The sequence below is a fragment of the Trachemys scripta genome, chromosome 2, assembly GCF_013100865.1.
Source record: "Trachemys scripta elegans isolate TJP31775 chromosome 2, CAS_Tse_1.0, whole genome shotgun sequence".
NCBI classification, from domain to species: Eukaryota; Metazoa; Chordata; order Testudines; family Emydidae; genus Trachemys; species Trachemys scripta.
In genome coordinates, this window is record NC_048299.1 from 236,005,006 (window position 1) to 236,026,222 (window position 21,217).

At 37.3% G+C, this 21,217-nt stretch overlaps 1 protein-coding gene across 2 annotated transcripts in view; it reads left to right on the forward strand.

Annotated features, from left to right (window-relative positions):
- Positions 1 to 21,217, forward strand: part of WWP1 (WW domain containing E3 ubiquitin protein ligase 1) — a gene marked incomplete in the record, with an annotated part of 149,162 nt that overhangs the window by 37,650 nt on the left and 90,295 nt on the right. For both annotated transcript variants that reach the window (XM_034763223.1, XM_034763224.1), the window contains 5 exon segments: positions 1,510 to 1,648; positions 3,504 to 3,628; positions 8,087 to 8,224; positions 8,315 to 8,381; positions 10,845 to 11,026. In XM_034763223.1, coding sequence (XP_034619114.1) covers positions 1,510 to 1,648; positions 3,504 to 3,628; positions 8,087 to 8,224; positions 8,315 to 8,381; positions 10,845 to 11,026 — 651 coding nt within the window.

Consider the following 21,217-nt stretch of genomic DNA (forward strand, 5'->3'; position numbering starts at 1 on the left):
AGATCTGTAAAATACCTAACATTTGTCTGCAGGTACATGTAAGTGTCTGGATCCTATAAGCCTAGTGGACCCAGGCTGTCAGCTTATTTTTAAAATATTGTGTGTGGAAAATAACTTAAAACGTTGGCAGCTTTCATTGATGGTTATAAGAAAATTAGAGGCAGGGGCGGCTCTATGTGTTTTGCCGCCCCAAGCACAGCAGTCAGGCGGCTTTCGGCGGCACGCCTGCAGGCGATCCGCTGGTCACGCCAATTCGGCGGCATGCCTGCGGGAGGTCCGCCGGTCCCGCGGCTTCGGCGTACCTGCTGCCGAATCCGCGGGACCGGCGGACTTCCTGCAGACATGCTGCCGAAGGCAGCCTGACTGCCACCCTCACAGGGACTGGTGGGCCGCCCCAGGCACGTGCTTGCTGCGCTGGTGCCTGGAACTGCCCCTGATTAGAGGAAGGCACACTATTTTGTCTGAGTGAGGAAGTGACAGAGCAGCCTTCTGGAGAGGAACTTACACTAATGAACTGGGCCTGGAGAGTATCCAGGCCTCTGCTAAGGATACTGGATATTTCCTCGCTACATACAGACTTTTTAGAGCAGCTGCAGAGCTGGTGAAAATGTAAGAGAGAACTTTTGATTTCTGCAGGCTGATTTAGGAGCTTCTCCCCAATAAGGAGAGGATGAGAAAGCAAACAACTTGTGACAGATGTGTAGTCACGTTGTTTAGTGCATTATTGGAAGGCGTTCAGATATTACGATGAGTAGTGCGGTATAAAAACCTATATAGAATAGAAGATTTCGGCTTCACGAATTCCAGTAGGCCAGGTATTGACCAAGACTTGCTCCGTGTAGATGCAGCTGGGCCTGTGATAGAGTAGGATTCTGAAATGTGCATAAGTGGTCTTAAAAATTTGTGATCCCCATGATCACACCTAATTTAAAACCTGTATTGAACTTGCCCAGGTCAATTACTGATGCATGTCATACTTAATAGTTTGCACTTAAAAGAAGAGTTGGAAGAGAGAGAAGGAAAGTAGAAAGGGTGGGGGAATGAACAAAGAGAAACCCAGAAGACTGATTTTTTTTTCTCTCTTAGTAGTTGCACAGGTTTGCTAATCATGTTGCAGAATGCCTATCTTGAAATTACCTACCTGTGGTTAAGGGAACATGCCTCATCTATCTTAGCTACATCTACAATATCTTTGGAAATGATACTGCTGTTACCTAGCAAAATGAGTTTGCTCTTTGAAATATGATTATTGCTTTGGTAGAGGGCTGGGATACAATGACTTCAAGTCATTTTTGTACTTCTGTGAAAGTGTCCTGTGGGTAGACTTTAAAGGGTTCATTTGGGGAGCCAGATTTGTTCAGCACTAAGCAGAGGTTGAAAAGATGAGGAGTCAGGTTGTTCTTTCATGCAATTTCTACTGAATCGATCCTTTAGATAGTAATTTTGTTGTTTTTCAGCAAGAAGTGTGCTCCAGTAATTATAAACAATCTGTTTTTGTTTGTTTGTTAGTTTCTAGTGCCAAACTGAAAAGGAAAAAGAACTGGTTTGGAACAGCCATTTATACAGAATTAGCTGCAGATGGAGAAATCAAGAAAACAGCAAAATCAAATAGTTCTTCAAATCCAAAATGGGATGAACAGTTAACTGTGTAAGTAGAAAAGCTTTTTCTAACTTTGTAAAATATAATTTATTAATCAAACATTAGAGACAAATATTTACCAAACTCTGCTGTTGGCTGCATACACACAACTTCCTTTAATTTAATTGAAAGTTGCATTTATCTAATGGCAATATTTGTCCTAAAATAACTGTTGTTGCTCAATGTGTATATGAGGTGTCTTGGCAAGATTATTTCTAAACAGGAGTGGGATATCTTTATATGCACTTGATGTACGCCTGTATATCTCTTGCACTATGGACTGTGTTCAGCTCAGTCCATGCTGTGTAGGAATGCTTACAGGATGTTGCCAGCTGGATGCATCAGTAATCTTGTTCTCACCCATAGACAAACAGAAATCATGTTGCTGGATAGAGATCTTGTTTTGAAGGATACCTATTCTTGGGATCCCACATTGTCTTTAATTGGCAGGCAATCAAGCAGTTTTTACTTGTGACTTGTGTGAAGCTCTATTTGGATGGAAATTCAAATCAAGTAAAAAAACCAAAACCATTTAAATTTTTTTCATACATAAAATAAGTTTAAAACTGATGGATACATAAGAAAGTTTAACAAAAGCTTATCAAAACATGTTTTGCATTTAAAACTAACTAATTTATTCAACAAAATAAGTATCTGTAGTTAGTCAGTTGAACTGATTATTTTGGGTCACTGTGTCCTTTAGGATTTTAAAATTTGTAGTGCTCATCCTCTCACACCTGATTGCCTGCCAATTAAAGACAATGTGGGATCCCAAGAATAGATTAATAGATTCTAGGACTGGAAGGGACCTCGAGAGGTCATCGAGTCCAGTCCCCTGCCCGCATGGCAGGACCAAATACTGTCTAGACCATCCCATAGGTATCCTTCAAAACAAGATCTCAAATACAGCATGGGGCCAACATTGTTCAAAACTTTAAACTAGCTCTATTGATTTTCTTTAAAGTAATGTAAATAAGTAATGTAAAGTAATTCTTTAATAGATGAACATATTGTAGGCAGACAACATAGATCATGGTTACTAAAACGAATGAGCAAATATGCTGCTTCATTCAGAACAAGTTGTAAGTAACACAGATCTACTAAAAACCCAGCTAAAAGAAAATTACATCAATGTCATCACAATGGTCTGCAGTGTTTACGCAAGGTCATTTGCTTCCCCTGATATCTTAGCTAATTTCTCCCAACTTTTAAAAAAACCCAAAACTTTCCCCCAAAAGTGTTTGTAATATAACCACTGTTTGTTCCATTTTGATTACCTTGCCTCTTTCCTCCAATGTGTATTTTAGTCTCATCACTTGGGGTGGGTTTTTTGTTTTAATTTTCAGAGCATTTTTTAAAATTGTTTTTAATATTGTATATTGTGTGTGTGTTCAATTCATAACTTAGTATGTTTGAGGGCATCTGAGCAATGGTGGCTATTCAGCGTTCTCTCTAATGATACAAGCTGAAAATCAAATCTAGCATTTTTTTTCTATTGACAAATATTGGAAATAAGTTTGTATTTAAAATTCTGTATGGGGGGGAAAATGAATTTTTTAAAAAACAAAAAACTGTAAAATTGATGCATAACTGAAATCTGTGTTTAATGTAAGTAGTTATGCTCCCAAGTATTTTCACACTATTGTAATAACATACCTTAGTCCTGATCTGTGTTTGAGATGTTACGTTGATTTTTCTGTTTCATGGTGCTTTTGTGATATAGCTTTTAAAAAATAAAATAAACCTTAGTCACTACCAGTAATTACAGTAGTTATGGAAAAACTGATTAAAATAGATAATACATTTATAATAATGAAAGATGAGTACCTACAGCTTAATTTAAAAAAATATATTTTATATACAGGAATGTGACTCCACAGACTACGTTGGAATTTCGAGTGTGGAGCCATCACACTTTAAAAGCTGATGTTTTATTAGGAAGAGCCACTGTAGACTTGAGACAAGCTTTGGAAATACACAATAGAAAATGTAAGTTTTCATGGAGGGCATATTGATTAAGGGAAAAAATTAATTGATTATTTCAGTTACATTAATTTTGGCAGTTTTGATGTAATGACAAAAAATTACCATATAATTAAAACAGACCTTCATGGCCTGTCTCTTTGGGTTATAGAGAGAGATTTAAATTTATAGTGCAAGATAAATGTTTTCAAATAATAGTATATGAAATAACTACAGAAAAAAGTGAGAGGAAACACCACCTCTACCCCGATATAATGCGACCCGATATAACATAAATACGCACTCCAGTGGATCAAAGCAAGTTCGATATAACACGGTTTCACCTATAACACGGTAACATTTTTTTGGCTCCAGAGAACAGCGTTCTGTCGAGGTAGAGGTGTATTAAATAAAGATATGGGGATACATATTTTCTCTGATTAGGTACAGAATTTCCATTGTTCAGCAGGATCTATTGGAACCCCCCCAAAATGGCCAAATGTTTCATGCAACCCCCAGAATGGAAAAATGTTTAGCCATGTACAAGGCTCTCTAGTCTTCCCTGAATTCATAACTTAACAGGCCAAATTTCACTCCACTGTGATAGATGGTATTAGAATCCAATGTTGAACAAAATAATTGACCCTTCCTTCAGGATGGATTGATTATAAATCACTGATTTTAAGCATGATTTAAATCCGCATGCTGGAAATCTTGATTTAAATAATTGATTTTAATCATGTTTTGCATTTGTACTGCTTAATTATTTTCCTGAAGGAAGGTTATTTCTCATTTGTTGGTAACCATTAAAACATGTAGATTTGCGACTAAATATAGACTTCACACTAAATTCAGTGTCGCTCTTTGCTAATTAGGAGGATACACTATATTTATACACATTTATGTAAGCAGTTATATAGCTTATCTTATGTTTATTCAAATTCTTAATTTTTACATTATTTCATTATGTTAGAAAACAGTGAATGATGTATTTCTTATTTACTAGATTGTTTTTACTTGTGTGAAACTCTATTTGGATGGAAATTCAAATTAAATTAAAACATTTAAATTTTTTTCATACATAAAATGAGTTTAAAAGTCATGAATACATAAGAAAGTTTAACAAAAGCTTATCAAAACATTTTTTGCATTTAAAACTAACTGATTTATCCAACAAAATAAGTATCTGTAGTTAGTCAATTGAACTGATTATTTTGGGTTACTGTGTCCTTTAGGATTTTAAAATTTGTAACGCTCATCGTCTCACACCTGGTTTTTATTCATTGGACGAGGAAAACAAGTTTTCCTGGTTTTTCAAACCCTCTTGGCTTCTTAGCTTTGAATGAATTAGTCATTAAACGTAACTAGTTGAATAAAGTGTAATGAAGAAATTATTCTCTGTGCACCAGCAGTAGAGGCTACTAGTGTCAAAAGCTGGTTTAGCGCGTCGTCAGATTCTGGTTCCAGATGCTTAGCCAGTGACTTGCACCAGTTCAAAGGTTTGACTTTCTTTAAAACTTGGTGGCAAACATAAAAAATATACATAATTAATATTTTTGTATTTAGTTTAAATGATTTTAATAGATCATAATAGATTTAGGCTTTAACACAGATTGTCTATTTCAAATTTAATTTTAAATAGGTTTATGTTTTAAAATAAAACTGTATTTAATTTAAATGATGATTTTTGTAAATCAGTTTAATTTTTATTCATCTTTGTTCCTTTGAGTACATTAGTGATTATCACTTACATTTTCTCTTGCATAAGGCAGCCTCCCTGATACCTATTGCCCCTGCCAGAAGAGCTAATGAGCTACAAGATTTTTATGTCTTGTTCTCCTTTCTTAATTTTTTCATTAGAAGATTAAATTTCTTTTAAATTTCACCCCAAAATGGCATGGAAATCCTAGATAAACCAATAGCTCAAATTCATTTTTCCCAATCTATAGATGTCATACAAAACCTCAGAATTTATAATGAGGGAAAACTGAGAGTGTAAAAAGGGTTTCTTTACATCTTTCTCACTTATTACAAGACATCCAAAGCGGAACCCACCTCTAAGTGGGATGTCTTCATTAGTATTATGAAGATGTCAGACGTGGCTCCATAGTTAAACATGTTTTCTGTTTTGCACTTAGAGCAGAGATTCAACCTTGTTTATGTGTTAAATATACAGAATATTCTCTCCAAAATTTAGTGCTTCCTCTTTGAGCTCAGAAAATTTAAGTATATCCAGAATTGAGTTATAATTAATTTAAAAATGGGTTCTTGAAGTAATTTAACGTTAGATTTTTTTTGTCCCAAATAATCTTAGTAACATCATAGCACAATCTTCAAACTTTCCATATAGAGAAGATACAATTTTTTAAAAACGCTGATACATATCTTAAAACAATTAGAAATATCTTATGGTAGCATTCGCTTTGGATTTCTTGTTTAGTGTTTGTGTATGACATTTTTGTAATAAAAAAAGGGAAATTCTAAGACAAAAGGACTACATCAAGATTTGAGATGTAATTAAGGTTCATAAATAACCTTAACTCTGCCCTGTAAGATGAGAGGGGAAACTAATGAAAACTATTTTTAAAGATGCAGCTAATCTGAGACCACAAATACTAAAATCCCTACAACGTAAGTGGTGGTATTGTCTGACCTTGCTACAGATGACTGTTAAGATTATTTATTTTCATCCTTAATGTGTTTGCATTTCTTTTAAGTATAACTTAAGTGTAAGTCCAAATTTTCTGGATTTGTAATGCTTGGTTTTTCTTTGAGTGCTTGCTCGTGTTCATTCCATTCTGCAACATGCACTGTATCATGGCACAGAAAGTCATCGCCCTCGTGCAGATCCCCAGCCTGTCAGTCCTATTGGTTCAATACAGATGTTTAATTGGAATTATTTTTTAGACTCTGATAAATGGGTTAAAATGTAGGGCAGGGTTTTTTTGTTTGTTTTTAACTGGTCTAGTAATACTCTTATTATTTAATAATCTTCAGAGTTGGGATCTGTATGTTAGTGACAGAAAATTATCTAGTATCAGAGGGGTAGCCGTGTTAGTCTGGATCTGTAAAAAGTAACAGAGAGTCCTGTGGCACCTTTAAGACTAACAGATGTATTGGAGCATCGGATGACATGCATCCGACAAAGTAGACATTCACCCACGAAAGCTGATGCTCCAATACATCTATTAGCCTTAAAGGTGCCACAGGACTCTGTTGCTTTTTACAGAAAATTATCAGTGACTTTATATTTTTTTAATTTATTTATTATTTTGTATTTACTACCTACTTAGATCCACATTTTCCCTCCTTCCCATTGGTCTTTGGAGATAGTCAAGAATTGAGCACAAGTTTTGTGTATCTAATAGTTTTAGCTCCCTGTACCTTGTAAAGCATGTATCCGGGTTCACAGTCCAGAATTTAGTTATAGCTTCTTTAAACATTTTGGGTTTGTGAAACCAGCACAAGATTCCAAAAATGGACCATGGGAACAATAAGCTTGGAGAAGTCCAAGTAAATAATCTATCTGAAGCACTAAGCCTGTATGGAGCCAATAGTATATATGCTAGAAACTACCTAATCTAACCATTTCTTTTGCAGTAGGTATTAGGAGTCTATAACCTCAGTGTAAATTGACATAACTCCATTGACTTGAGTGGGTGCTCTGCTGAATGATAACCAGCTGAGGATCTGGCACTGTTTTTTCTCCAACAAACTACATAATTGTTCAAAACCTCACACACCCTTAATTGGAATCCCTGATTTTCTGTAAAACCATGCCAATTTTTATGTTTAGCTGTCCACTATCTACTCTGAAGTTGCAGTGACACATGGAGATTCTTGGGGTGAAATCCTGGCTCTACTGAAGTGAATGGGAGTTTTGCCATTGACTCAGTAAGGCCAGGATTTCATCATTTATCTGTCATCAAGTGTCCTGAGATTTCAACAGCGGAGTTCCATAAATGCTTGCCATATTCCAGATGTCTTTTGATGACCTATCCCCGTCCTAGAAATTTACAGTGTGACTTATATCAGCAAAAGTTGTATGTAAAGCTGGACTCCTATTTATGGACTCTACAGTGTACATAATCAAACATGATGATGTAACCCATGTGATTTTAGGGTTCCCTGCTCTGAGGGAATAGAAAGCAGCAAAATAATAGAAATGCATCTTATTTAAATCAAATCTTAATTAATTACTTTATTCAGCAAGCTAGTTCGTAAAATTACAAATTGGCAAAACCTGAAGACTTAGAAGAAATAGAAGATGTATCCGTAATATATATATTAGAATAAATCTATATATAACTTTTTCTTCAAGTAGCAGAGAAAATGCTGTGTGTGTGTGTATATATGTATGTGTGTGTGTGTGTATATAGTGTGTAGAATTTTTATATGTAATATAACTTTGTACAAAATATTTTTAGTATGTTTTTGTGAGGGAAACTATTTAATGCTGAATTTATTCTTTTTCCCTTTGTGTAGTGGAGGGGGTGAAAGAACAATTGAAACTCTCCTTAGAAAACAAGAGTGGCATGGTGCAAACAGGTGAACTGACAGTTGTGCTTGATGGTTTGGTTGTTGAACAAGAATCTCTTACAAACCGCAGTTCAGCAGCAGCCAGTAAGTTAAATTAGTAAAATAAAACCCATATGTTTTTGTTAACGTTTTAAAAGAAGAAAAAATCTATTTAATGTATTTCTTATTGTTTAGTAGAAGTCCAGCAAAATGGTGATGCTATACATGAAAACAGAGAAATTTTGGCAAGAACTACATCCAGGTTTGAATTTATTATTATTTTTTACTTTTTGCAGTATTTGAAGTATAATGGCTATTGTTTCATTTTAAATGACATAATTGAATTTTGCACAGGGGACCAGGTTTTGACTTTCAGGCCTACACTCCAATGGACTCAGTTTGTAGTGTTGCTTGAGTAAAGAAGGATTGCAGCACCAAGGGCCCAGTGCTGTAAATTTGCACATGACTAACTTTATTCATGTGGGTGATCCATTGAGTTCATGTGGATTACTTAGATTAGGTGAATGTAGCTGTTCAGCTTACATCTCTGTTCTTCTGCTGGTAATAGGGTAGCTTGTGCCTTGTTCTCCAGGTAAGTGGTCAACCTCTTGATGGTTTAGTTTAGTCTTCTGTCAAAACATATAAGTCCATCTGACCAAACATAGAGTCCACCTGGCTTTGAAATCTGTGAAGTGCTGCACTGGAGCTCAGTGGATCAGGAACTGTGAATCTGGTATTGAGTGCTGAGCTCCTTGCTACCTCCTGTTGCTGTGTAAGAGCCAGGCATAGTGCCTTTCTACTACCTTCCTCCTTTAAAATGCTATTGCAAGAGAGGAGGGAAGAAAAGGGCCTGTGTCCCCCATCCGGTCTTCTCCCTCCCCCCTCCCAACTAGCTCTTTCAAGGCCTGATCTGGTGCCCATTGAAGTCATGGAAGGACTCCCATTGACTTAAATAGTTATTGAAAAAAGCCTTCAAAGCAAAGAACTTGCCCACCTAAACCTGAAATGGGGAAGAGAGCCTTGAGTTTGATGTAGAGAGACCCACAAGCTTCATCTAAGAACAAAGGGCTCCAGGAGAATAATAGAAACAGGCCACACTTGGTCCTCAAACAGCAGTAGAAGGGGAGCAAGGAGTTCATTACTAAAACTAGCTTTATTGTTACTGGACCACCCAGCAACCTTGCAGTGATTTCCTTACCTTGCTACTTTCCTTCCATGTGTGTGGTTTTGCTCCCTCTCAGCTGCTACAGATCTGGGGATGGACACAAGTTGTTCTTCCCTGCCCATCCCACTACTGTCCCCTTTATATGTGGAGGTTTGTCTCTGGATCCCCTTGGCCACTAAATATTACTGGGGTGAGGACTCAAAAGTGTTATTCCCCAGCTTTCTCTAGCATCTTGGGGACTATAATTTTCTTCCTCCTCCTTCCTTTCCACAAGATATTGCCCCAGATTTTTTGAAGATGGATCAGCTATACCTTCACAGTCCTCCGTCCTGATCTCTTTGGATGTTTGATCTTTGAAGCAGCAGTATTCCCTTGTCTTCAGACAATTTGTGTTGCCCCTAATGCTGCTTTTGTACTTGGCCCTACCCTGTTGATGTGTTAACTTACCTTACATTAAAACTGAAAATTGATAATAACACGAATAGGACACTTCAAAAAAAAATTTCTAACATAATTTTAAAAATAATATTCTGATTACAAAGCTCTTTACTGAAAAATAAATACACCTTAGCTCCACTGATTTGAAAACAAACCAATTCTTTTGACCTCTGGTTTAGATGTATTCTGTAGATGTCAGAAAAATCAAATAAGATTTCTAGGTTAGAATAAAAAATAACCGAAAACAAAAGCTGAGTCTTGTTGTTGTTTGATTTATCAGTAACTTAAGTGAATTGATGTTGCTGTTTTATAACAAAGAAATGTTTGTTTTAATTATTCTCCACTAAGCCTACTTTTCTGTGACTTGGTCTGTGATAGCACAGGCACATTGGGTCTTCCTTCCTAACTCTAGTAGGCAGGATGATCAACCCCCTCTTCCGGCATTTTTCTGTTCTCAAGGGCTCCCTCATCTGCTTGATTTCTGCTTCAATGCAGCACGCATGAAGGTGACCTCTGTGACTGCCATTTGTCCCCAGAAAAGGCTAAAACAATATTTAGGGGTCGGGAAGAGTGGAACAGCATCTCAAAATATGGTGTTTTCCTGTAGGGGGCCTTAAGTATTTATTTCCCTCTTACTAAGAGAAATCTTTGCTACCTCATTTGTTAGACGGTAACTACTCTGAAGTAATTTCTAGAGATGTGACTGACAAAACCAGCTGTCAGCATGCCTAAAGGAGGAAAGAAGCTCATCTGATGGGATGGGGTTCTCTCCAGAGAAGCAGCTGGGCCATTTTTGAGAACTCTAGTAGCCAAACTTGCCAGCTCAACTCAGTTGTAATGCCATACTGGGGGGAAAATAAATGGAATTTAAAAATCCAGTTGATAAGTATCTGAGTTAAAATTACAAAAATAAGCTCCCTTACCCCCATAATTGGTTTAGTTTTACGTATATGAACTATTATCTACACCCACCAACGGAATAATATTAAAACCTTGCCACTCAGTTTACTTTGGTGTATTTTGTATCAGATCTTTCAGCATGTTTCAGTGTAGGCCTTTGTTTTCTATAGTTATGTTTAACATACTGTTTGTATTAATCAAAATCCTCTTTATTTTGCCAAGATCTACCTGTGACATGTCTAATGGAATAGACAATCAAACTCCTTTAAACTCTGTAATACAGAATGCATTCTGTATACATGCTGTTAATGGAGACAGCACTTCATCTCCTTCTCATGTTGCAGTCAGTCCCAAAATTACACCAGTACCAAAACCACTTTCAACCCAGCCTGCCAACAACACTGGTAAGAAATGAGCATGTTATAAAACACTGTTCAGTAAGGCTTTTCTATTTAGTTAAAATCATGTAGTCCAACTTTTGATTGTTTATCTGCCTTTTGCTACATATATCTGAGATAAAACCTGTAATCCTATTTTCACTTCTCCATGATAAATATAAATCTTAGAATTTCTCCACTTCCTTGAGTCATTTCAGAACACATCAATTTGGAGCACAATATTTTACCTATTTTGTTTTCCTTAAGAGACATCTTGTCATCAAGGAAGGCCTCTATGCCTGAACCAGACCATTGAATCATAGCACTGATTGTCTAGAGGAAAGAGTCTGACTTCCTTTATTGGCTCATTTCAAAAACGTTTTTCTAGTGGAGGTGAGAGACAGTAAGTGGATTTCCTGACTGCAAAGAAATGGAAGAAGGTTCCCAACAAGAAGTACTTTCCAACAAAAATCTGCAAAGGCAAAGACAGAAACAATGTAACAAATTTATGAGGACTTTAAATTTCTCTAGTAGCAGGACCCGCTTGTGTCACTGTAGTCAGCATTTCTGTTGCCATTTATATAAACCTGTTTTGCAGTGGTATGCAAATCAAGTAACGAATCTGCTTTGGGATGAAATATATTTTAGAATTCTCAGCCCAGGATCACTTAAGTACCAATTATTTCTAAAGGGACGTTGATAATTTTAAATTTGATTTCCATCTGGAAATTTTGTACTGACTATTGTTGCAAGTAACCTCTAAGAGTAATATAGTAGAAAGATATTAGAGATTTTTTTTTTCATTTTATTACTTTGTGCATTTGAATGAATTTTACATATAATCAGTGTTGTCATTTTGCCAATGGTGCATGCCCTTCCTCAAGTTCTGTGAAAGAGTGTTTGAGTAACAGGAACAAGTGAAGATGAACAGACTAAAAGCAGGGGTGTTATTATCTGGCATTCCCAAAAGACCTTTCTATCCATAACAGGGGAACAGAAAAACCCTCAGTTTTTTAAAGTTACTAAAAAAAAAAAAAAAAAAATCCTTCAGGACTTGGTATTTAAGGGGTACACTACTTAAAGGGTACTCTATTAGAAAACAGATCTTAAAAAAATAATTAAAGAAAATCCAAGTTGACTCTGTACCTTTAAGCTGAGGTCCAAAAGTCATAGATACTATATAATTTCATGTGCTTTCTTGTGCAATTATTGCTAAATGAGATAAGGAGCCTCCAAAGAGTGCTAAGTTGATACAGGAAGTGGGTTAGTGGAAATCTCTCAAGTCTGTACTGATTCATATTCTAGCATAGTGATAGAAGATGCAGTTTTGCTGGATGTGACTTTTCCTGAGTGACACAAAACTGAGGTCCCTACTGCTTGTGGTATAAAATTAATTACAAGTGTTATTACAATATAAAAGGTAACTTTTTGTCAATCTTAGACAGTGTTGGATAATAATTCCATAGAGATTCTGTCAAAATTGTCATTTTTAAACCCATTGAGGCAGATTCTCAGCTGATGTAAACTTTCATAGTTCTTTTGTGGAGCTATGATAACTGACACCAGCTGAGCATCTGCCCCAATTATTTTACTACTTCTAACTCCCTTTTCCCATCCCATTCAACTATTTTTGTGGGGCTCAAAATTCCTCTTTAGTTGATTAGTTGGGCTAGTTTTAACAAAAAGGTAATTTTTTTTAAAAATTGGCAAGTGTGAAGGAAATTGGTGAAATTGTCTGATGTTTTGAAAGATAAACATGCTATCTGAATTCTGCAGATCTAATTCTCTTGTGCAGCATGCACCACAGCAGCTGTGAGCTCATAACCATTAGGATATTTGTGATCATTGCAGCTACATGCTTGTGTCTTTGCAGATACAAATGTTTGATATTAGGGTACATAAATAATTATATCTCATCTGACATCAGTTCCTTTCCTGATTCCTTCTGGCTCAATTGTGGCATTATTACAAGCCCTGTGTTAGGGGCAGCTCGTTGTGCTGCCTTTGGAGAAGCCTAAAAGGGAGATTGACTTCCCCAATCACAGTCCCCTTCCCAGTTTTCCCATTGCGCTAAGGAAAAAGTATGCTGTGCCTTGTCTATACCTTTGCAGGATACAAACCCCAACACTGCAGTGTAGGTATGCTGCCAGGTGCATCGAGAGGGTTGAAGCCCCCTTCTCACTCTTGCTCAAAGAGGGGAGTGTAGTTATTCTGCAGTGCCTGTGACACCCTGCATGCTATAAATGGTGGCACAGTGAACTAGCGTATAGGTGTTCCAAAAGCAACCTCTGCCCCTCATTTCTCTACCCATGCTTTACATATGGGCCAGCAATGAGTCCCTCTACACATTAACCTTAACTGTGTTCCCTTGTGCATATGCACGGCTGATAAGTTCTTTGTTACATAATGAAAAACTTTCCACTTTGCTGGCCTGTATTTCTAGCCTTCTTGGGAAGATGGACTGGCATAAGTTAGATATAAGAAGTAGAGGACAGATTCTGACTGGTAATTTAAGAACAGATGTACAGAATTAAAGTGAACGTTGGTTTCTTAAAGGGGTGCTGTCACCTTATTTTAGACCCCAGCTTAAAACCCAGTCCTGCACTTGTGCATGTGAGTAAGGTTATAGATTTGAATTCAAAAGCATACCATTCCCATGCAGTGTTTGTGATCCAGATGTTGCAGAATTATGGTAGAGAACCATAGCGTGAAAATGACTAGAAAGTGACTGTAAGCAAAAGTAAAATTGTCTGGTCTGTTTTTATTGTCTAAGCTTACATATAGTGTAGAAAAGTAACAAACAGCACAAATGGTGAAAAGTAAAGTAAATTCTTTCTTTTAATAATCTAAGGTTTTAGTAGCACAGATGAAGGAATATTTTAAAATGTATATGAATTTTAACCTAATAGTGTCCATTAAACTTGGAATTTTCTGAATTGAGTCTTCATAGACTATCCTTTTGCGCTAGTCACTGTACAAATACATAAAAATATACTTTCTGCTCTAGAGAGTTTACAAATTGAAGATCGTAAATAAAAATTCCAGTTGATGTGATAGATTGCTTTAACATGGCAATAATCCAGAAATGATACAATATTTTGATGTTGCATTTTATTATGTATGTGATGCATAATTATTAGATCACTGGATTACTCTTGTGAATAGTAAGTTTCAGTCTCTGTAACAAAGCTACCAAGATGAATAAAAAATATGCCAAAGAAAAAGTCTGTATTGATTTATGAAGTCAATACCTATAATTTCTATTGAGATCCTTTGGCTCAGCTAAAGCAGCATTGCCTTGTACATGAACTTGATAAGATTTTAAATTTTCTGGTTAAAAATGACTTATCCAAATATGACATATTGTAGCAGAATACAATGTCACATTTATGTGTAACTGAACAGACAAAAAATTACATTAATCTCAAGGATATAAATTACTATTTTTATTTTATGACACTAAACTGTATAAACCCAACATTTTAAGGTTGTTGATTTTGGGTGGAGGCAGGCAAGGTTAATTTTATTTAAGTTGGGCATAGGTGCAGCTCTTAATATTTTACTTTGAAACCACTATAAGAAATCAGCAATTATTTTTGTAGTTTTTTCCTCAGACAAATATTTAATGAACTTCTTATTTGAACTGGAAGTATTCACAGGTAATTTTTAGGCCTGCCATAATTAGGTTTTCTCTTCAGTTTCCTTTCCTGTTTTCTCACTTGCGGCAAGGGCAGTTTTGAAATAGTTTTTCTACTTAAAAGCTTTACAAGAACTGTTGGTGCTATTTGCTTCCACCAAACCACATTACCTTTTTCCTTTTGGCAATGCTTTCCTTTAGTAATTGGCAGGAGGTTCTGTTACCAGAAATGCAGATTCAGTAAGGTGGCGGTCAGGAAGATCTTATTGCAGTAGTAAGTCTTTGTTTATATATTTTGTGTTTAATGTGCTCTGCTGGGCTAACTAATTGATAGAAGAAAAAGTGATATCTGTAACCCTTATATTAGCTTCTGCTTGTTTACCTGATAGGACATTTCGATGTAGTTTCTATACAGGCAAAAATATGTATACTTCTAACAGCAACTGTAAAAAATACATTTCTTGTTCCATGTAGCCTGTGTTTGTCAGGTAAATATACATTTAAATTAATATAATTTTAAAAGGCTTGTTAACTTTAACTTCAAATGTAGTTGTTGTTTTCATTATTAAATCCTTCAAAGAGGTGGATTTTTGTTTAATTGCCGAGTTGGTAGTTTAAAAAAAAATTGTAAATATTTTTTGGCCACAAAGCAAGCAGAATGAGCCCAGAAAGTTATCCAAGTGGACATTGAAGGCTGTTATCAATTGATATCTTTCATACTCCGCCTTCTTTTATTCTTCCTTTAAAATTCTCTTAGTCTCATAGTGATAAAGATTCTCTTTTAAAACCAATTCCACTTGGAAGTTTCAAGAGCAAATTGTGTGTATTTTCCTTTGGGGACTTGAAGCAAGGTGCCCATCCTCTGCTAGCTTACCGAACACATTTTACTATCCCACTAAACAAGCTGCCAGGAAACTGAAAAGTTACTACTACTTCAAGTGGCTCTGCATATTCCCACTTGTGGGCAATAAAGCAACCAGTGCAGTCTAACAGAACCTTCTTCAAGCAATGTAGTTCACTACTTTCACTACTGTGCGAACAACAGGATCAACAATTATCTAAGGCAGGAAAAAAAATCCTATACCTGCACCCCCAGAACAGTTCACTTCGATCTGGTGCAGGTTTTGGAAGAACTGAGGCAGTAGGGGATGCAACGTGCCATTATACAGCCTTTCGCTCAGAATGTTTGAAGACACGGAGGAGAGGAGTAGGATGAGGTATATGTGCGCTCTAACGGGCATTCATGTTCAAGAATTATGGAATTGAACCTCTCTCTGGATCCAGTGATGCCTAAGCCTGTAAGACTTCCACTATTGCCCATTCCTGTTCCAGTGCTGATGTCTAATCTGAAGACCATTACTGTCATGGCAGATGTTCACCGTTCAAGATCTGATCATCAGACCTGAGTGAGAGATCATTGGGGGAGAAGAAGAGAAAGATTTCATCTGTTCAGAGTTTTAAATCCCCTTCACTTAGAAAGATGAGTAGAATAGAAGATATTGAGTCTTTTTCCAGATCCATCTTTGCCCCCTCCTCCTAAGACTCCAACAGGACCTCCAGGCAAATCCTTCTTATCGTTGGTCTCTGCATCCTCTTGTGAGATCCATAGCAGATCCAAGGTTGGATCCACAGTTAGACGAGGTTAGAGGGGGAGTTGAAAGACCTGAATTGTCCAGATTTATGCTACTGAAGTCTTTTGGACAGTTTGTGCTTCCTCATCCTGTAGCAGAGGTGGGCAAACTTTTTGGCCTGAGGACAACATCTGGGTTTGGAAATTGTATTGCGGGCCAAGAATGCTCATGAAATTAACAATTCATGTTCAATCAGGGACAACATAAGTTTGTTTCAAAATCAACACTATTGCACTACGTAAAAGTCTGGTAGTTTTCATATTTATTGCTGACTTCTTTACAATCTGTAATTAGCTTTGTTGAATCATCAGTGTTTCTCCATTTGATGGTGTCAATAACCAAAATGTAGTCAAACTATTTTAGCTTCAAAGTAAACCATAATTAAGCAATGTTGTGGTTAAACAATTTAACTCTGAAGAAGACTTATTCAAATAAACTTTATTAAAGATACCTTTTAGTGGGGAAAAAAAAATAAAACCTTACTTACTATTATAAATATACCATCATAACAACGTATTACAATAATTAAACCAAACTTACCCCCTTTCCATGCTCTCTTTGATTAATGTGAACAATACAGCTGCTCACCCTTCTTTACAATGGCATCAAAGTCTGATGTCATTCTCGTTGTGAAAATCCACAATACCGAGCTGAGATGCTGGTCAGTTAACTGGTATCTGTAGTGAGATTTGTTATAATTCAGTAGGGAAAATGTTTGTTTGCACACATAGGTGGAGCCGAACAAAACAAGGATTTTCTGTGCCACTTGCGGATATTTGGGAACTTTGTTTCACTCAAGGAGACATAAAACTCATCCAGTTTGTACTTTTTCTTCAAGATGGAATCTCACTGGAGATCAATGTAATTGATTAGTGTCTTCTCTATCTTCTCAAAGTCAGAGAATTGATGAGAAAATTCTCCATGCAAATTCTCGCTCAAAATGTTGCTGTACTTTTCTGTCTGCTCTGGCGACAATTTCAAGTATTTCATTGTTGGAAAGTGAAGGAACATTTTGTCCTTAATTTGTTTTGAAAACAAAACTAACTTGACTTTGAAAGCTGTCACTCTAGAATTCAATTCATGTACAAACACATTCTTTCCTTGCAGCTTCACATTAAGTTCATTTAAATGTGCCAACATATCCACACTAAAAGCGAGGTCGCACACCGAGTTTGAACTATTTAATTCAGGGAAATCATTTTCTTTCTCCTGCATCTCCAGAAAAGTGCAAATTTCATCTCTGAGCTCCCATACTCATTGCAGTACCTTTCCTAAGCTGAGCCAGCGGACATTTGTATGATAAAGTAAGTCCTGGTGTTCAGCATCCGTGTCTTCAAAAAGAGAACTGAATTGCCAGTGATTAAGCTCCTCTCTCTTATGTAGTTCACTACTTTCACTACTGTGCGAACAACAGGATCAATGTCCAGGACATTTTTGCAGAAGGCCTCCTGATGTATAACACAATGCAGAAAAATCACTCTTTATCAGGGTTGTCTTTTTACTTTGTCCTGAATTCTTTTAAAAAGTCCTACGTTTTTCACAGTTAAATTTGGCAATCAATCTTTGGTTACGTTTGCCAGTTTACTCCAGGGGAGCTTCAGCTGTTCAAGGCAGCCAGACACCGTCTCGTATAAATCCGATCCCTTAGTTGTGCATTTCATTGATTCCATTGATAAAAATTCCTCTGTGGTTTCAAATTTGTCATCAATTCCTCTGACAAAAATTAATAACTGTGCTGTGTCCTTAATGTTAGTGCTATCATCGAGAGCTAATGAAAACAACGTAAAGCCCTTTGCTTTTTTGTTCAACGCCGAAGTCAAATGTTCATCAATCACTTCTACTTGGTGAATAACAGTTCTTCATGGCAAACTAAAGTTCTCAAATTTGTTTTGGTATTCTGGGCACAGCATGCCAGCTACATCAACCATGCGTTCTTTCAAAAACTCCCCTTCAGCAAAAGGCTTATTTTGTTTAGCAATTTTAAACGCCAGAACATAACTTGCCTTTGTAATGGCTTCCTGAACTGTAGATTGTTGTATATAAATATTTTGTTGAGCTTTTAAGTTTGTGGTGACTTTCTCCGCATTTCTTGCCCTTTCCTCAGTTGTTAAATTACTGCCATAAATAGGATGTTTCGTTGAAAAATGGCGATTCAAATTTTACTCCTCAAACACTGCAATGCTTTCCTGATAAGTCAGGCATACAGCCTTCGAGTTCAGGTTTGTGAAAAAATTATTTTGCATTCCATTCTTTGTTGAAAACCCAACACTCACTGTCCACTTTTTTTTTTTTTTTTTTCAGCGCTCATTTTTGAAAGGGAAAAGAAAATCCTAACTGCTACCCTTATTTCAAACTGCTGTTTTACAAGATTCCATGCATTTGATGCATGGCCTCATTTTCAAAAGAGGTGCCTCAGCAACTGTTTTTTTAAATCAGAAAAGACACACTGCGCCAGGGGCATAGCCACGGGTGGGCCTGGGCAGGCCGTGGCTCATGCAATTATCATCCAGGCCCACCCCATCACTTGCCCAACTCCGCCAGCGTTCCAGCCTTGTAGCGGGGTTGCGGGCTTGCCCCACTTCCCCCGTCTGCCTGGCACTCCTGCTGGGGAGTGGTTTGCAAGCTGCCCACCCCACTCACCAGCGGGAGCGCTGGAGCAGGGCAAGCCGCTGACCTAACTCCCACGTGGGAGTTTTGGAGTTCAAGGGCGGGATTAAAAACTCTGATGGGATGGACGCGGCCTGCAGACCATAGTTTTGCCCAGCCCTGTCCTATTGGTATGTTCCTGGATCCCAACTGCTAGAGGGACTGGTAGTCCTGGGCTCTGCGGCTTTATTGGGCTCTGCAGTGAGAGTTCTTAAGTCATCCACCTTATGGATGGAGTAGGGACATTCTGATTGGCAAGGATCTGGCTGTTGAGGAATCTTTGGATCCAGTTCCACCGGATCTGTCTGCAGTTCAGAGAGTGATGCCTGATACTTTGTCTGAGGAAGAGGACGAGGATCTAATGCCTCATTTGATTACAACTTTTGAACACGGTCAGATGGATACTAAATTTAAATCCAATTTGTCACATGATTAGGATATGAGTGCTGCTTCTGTGTCCTTTCCTTCTGAGGATCCATGAAGCAGGGAAATTGTATGAATGTGGAAACTATTGAAGGATAAAACTGTTGTTGCAGGGGATGAAGATACTGGATTGTATCCTGGACACTAGGATTAGAAGAATGATGGAACCGTTCCTCAAACAAGAACTGTTCGGCTTTACGAAGGGACGAGGAACCACACATGCCATGTTTGTAATTCGGCAAGAGATAGAGAAGGGGCTAGAGTATTAACAGGATAGTTTCTGAGCTTTTGTAGATCTAGAAAAGGCATCTAATAAAGTGGCCAGAAGGATGCTCATACCAGTGCTGAGGAAATATGTTGTGTCTGAGAATTTAATAACTATAGTAAGATCAACTAAAACAGTGATCCAAACACGTTTTGAAATGACAAGTCCCTTTGAGGTAAAAGCTGGACTGTACCGGGGGGACTGTCCTTTCCTGCTCCTGAACTGAAGAGAGGATACTTTTTGTTGAATGTGATATTCAGAAGCAATCCTAAATCTGCAATCTAGCAGATCTTCTTGTGAATGAGGCTTCGGCGGCCAGTGTCTAAGTATGGATAAACAAAAGTACTCTGTCTTCTAAGTTGTCACCCTACCACAGGATGGCACTTCGTAAAAACTCTTGGTTCTGTAGAAAAGCTAAATGTCAAGACCTTGTACTGAAAATATATTTGTGCTGCCACTATATGGAGGTGCTTCTGATGATTTGGCCAGATAAAAATATGGAAATATGCATCTTTTAAACTAAGAGTTGTGAACTAGTCCATAATTGAAAGAGAGGGAATTGTGGAGGCTAGGCTTACAATGCTGTCCTTTGATTCCTTGTGAGTGTTCTTTATTTATCTATTAAATCTGTGTTTATTTTTGTTATCACATTAGGTTGAAGAGTGAGCAAGTTACATACCTTGATGGCAAACCCTCCTTTTACTATTTTTCAAAAGGCACGGTGGTTTTAGACCTGATCCAGGTTTTTACCAATAATATTATCAGAGTTTCACAACATACAATTAATTTGCCATTGTTTTTTCCCAAAGCCGAGTTTTAATAAAGGGGAATCTGCTTTATGTACTTCAGATGCTAGAAGGGTATTAGCATGTTGTTTAAATAGAATTAAAGATTTTAGGAGGTCTTCTGGTTATTTGTTTATTCTACTACGAATCATGCGAGTTACAGTTTATCTGCTAAGATACAGATTTCCAGTTGGGTAAAACAGTGTTTCCTTGAATGCCACAAGTTAGCAGCAGTAACTATGCCTAAAGTTATGACCTCTCATTCAATGAGAGCTGTGGCAGGATCTTTTGCTTGTCTTAAACATGTTCCTATTGGGGAAATCTGTAAGGCTGCTTCTTGGAAGTCACTTTATATTTACTAAACGTTATGCTTTGGCTTCAAGAGTGGATGCTAGATTTGGTGGAGTAGTGCTTCAATTGTTTTTAATAATCAGAGAATCATAGAAGATTAGGATTGGAAGAGACCTCAGGATGTCATCTAGTCCAACCCCCTGCTCAAGTCTGGTCCCTCCTCCTGAGTTTTTCAGCACTCCTTGCCAAACTGTTCCTAAGTGGGAATATGTAGGGTCACTCGAAGAAATGAAGGTTACTTGTAACCAGAGTTGTTTGAGTGCTTCCTCATGTCCATTCCAAGTGAGCTGTGCACGCACATCTTACTTGGAATGGACATGAGCAACACATCTTGAACAACAGTTACAAAAGATAGGTAACCGTTATTTCTTTCAGATGACTCTGAACATTCACACTTCCTGCTCACCCTCCCTTCTTCCTCGGTCCTATTTTGGTTTCTCTGGATCAGCAGTTGGAAGGAACTGAGGTGGTAAGGGGCAC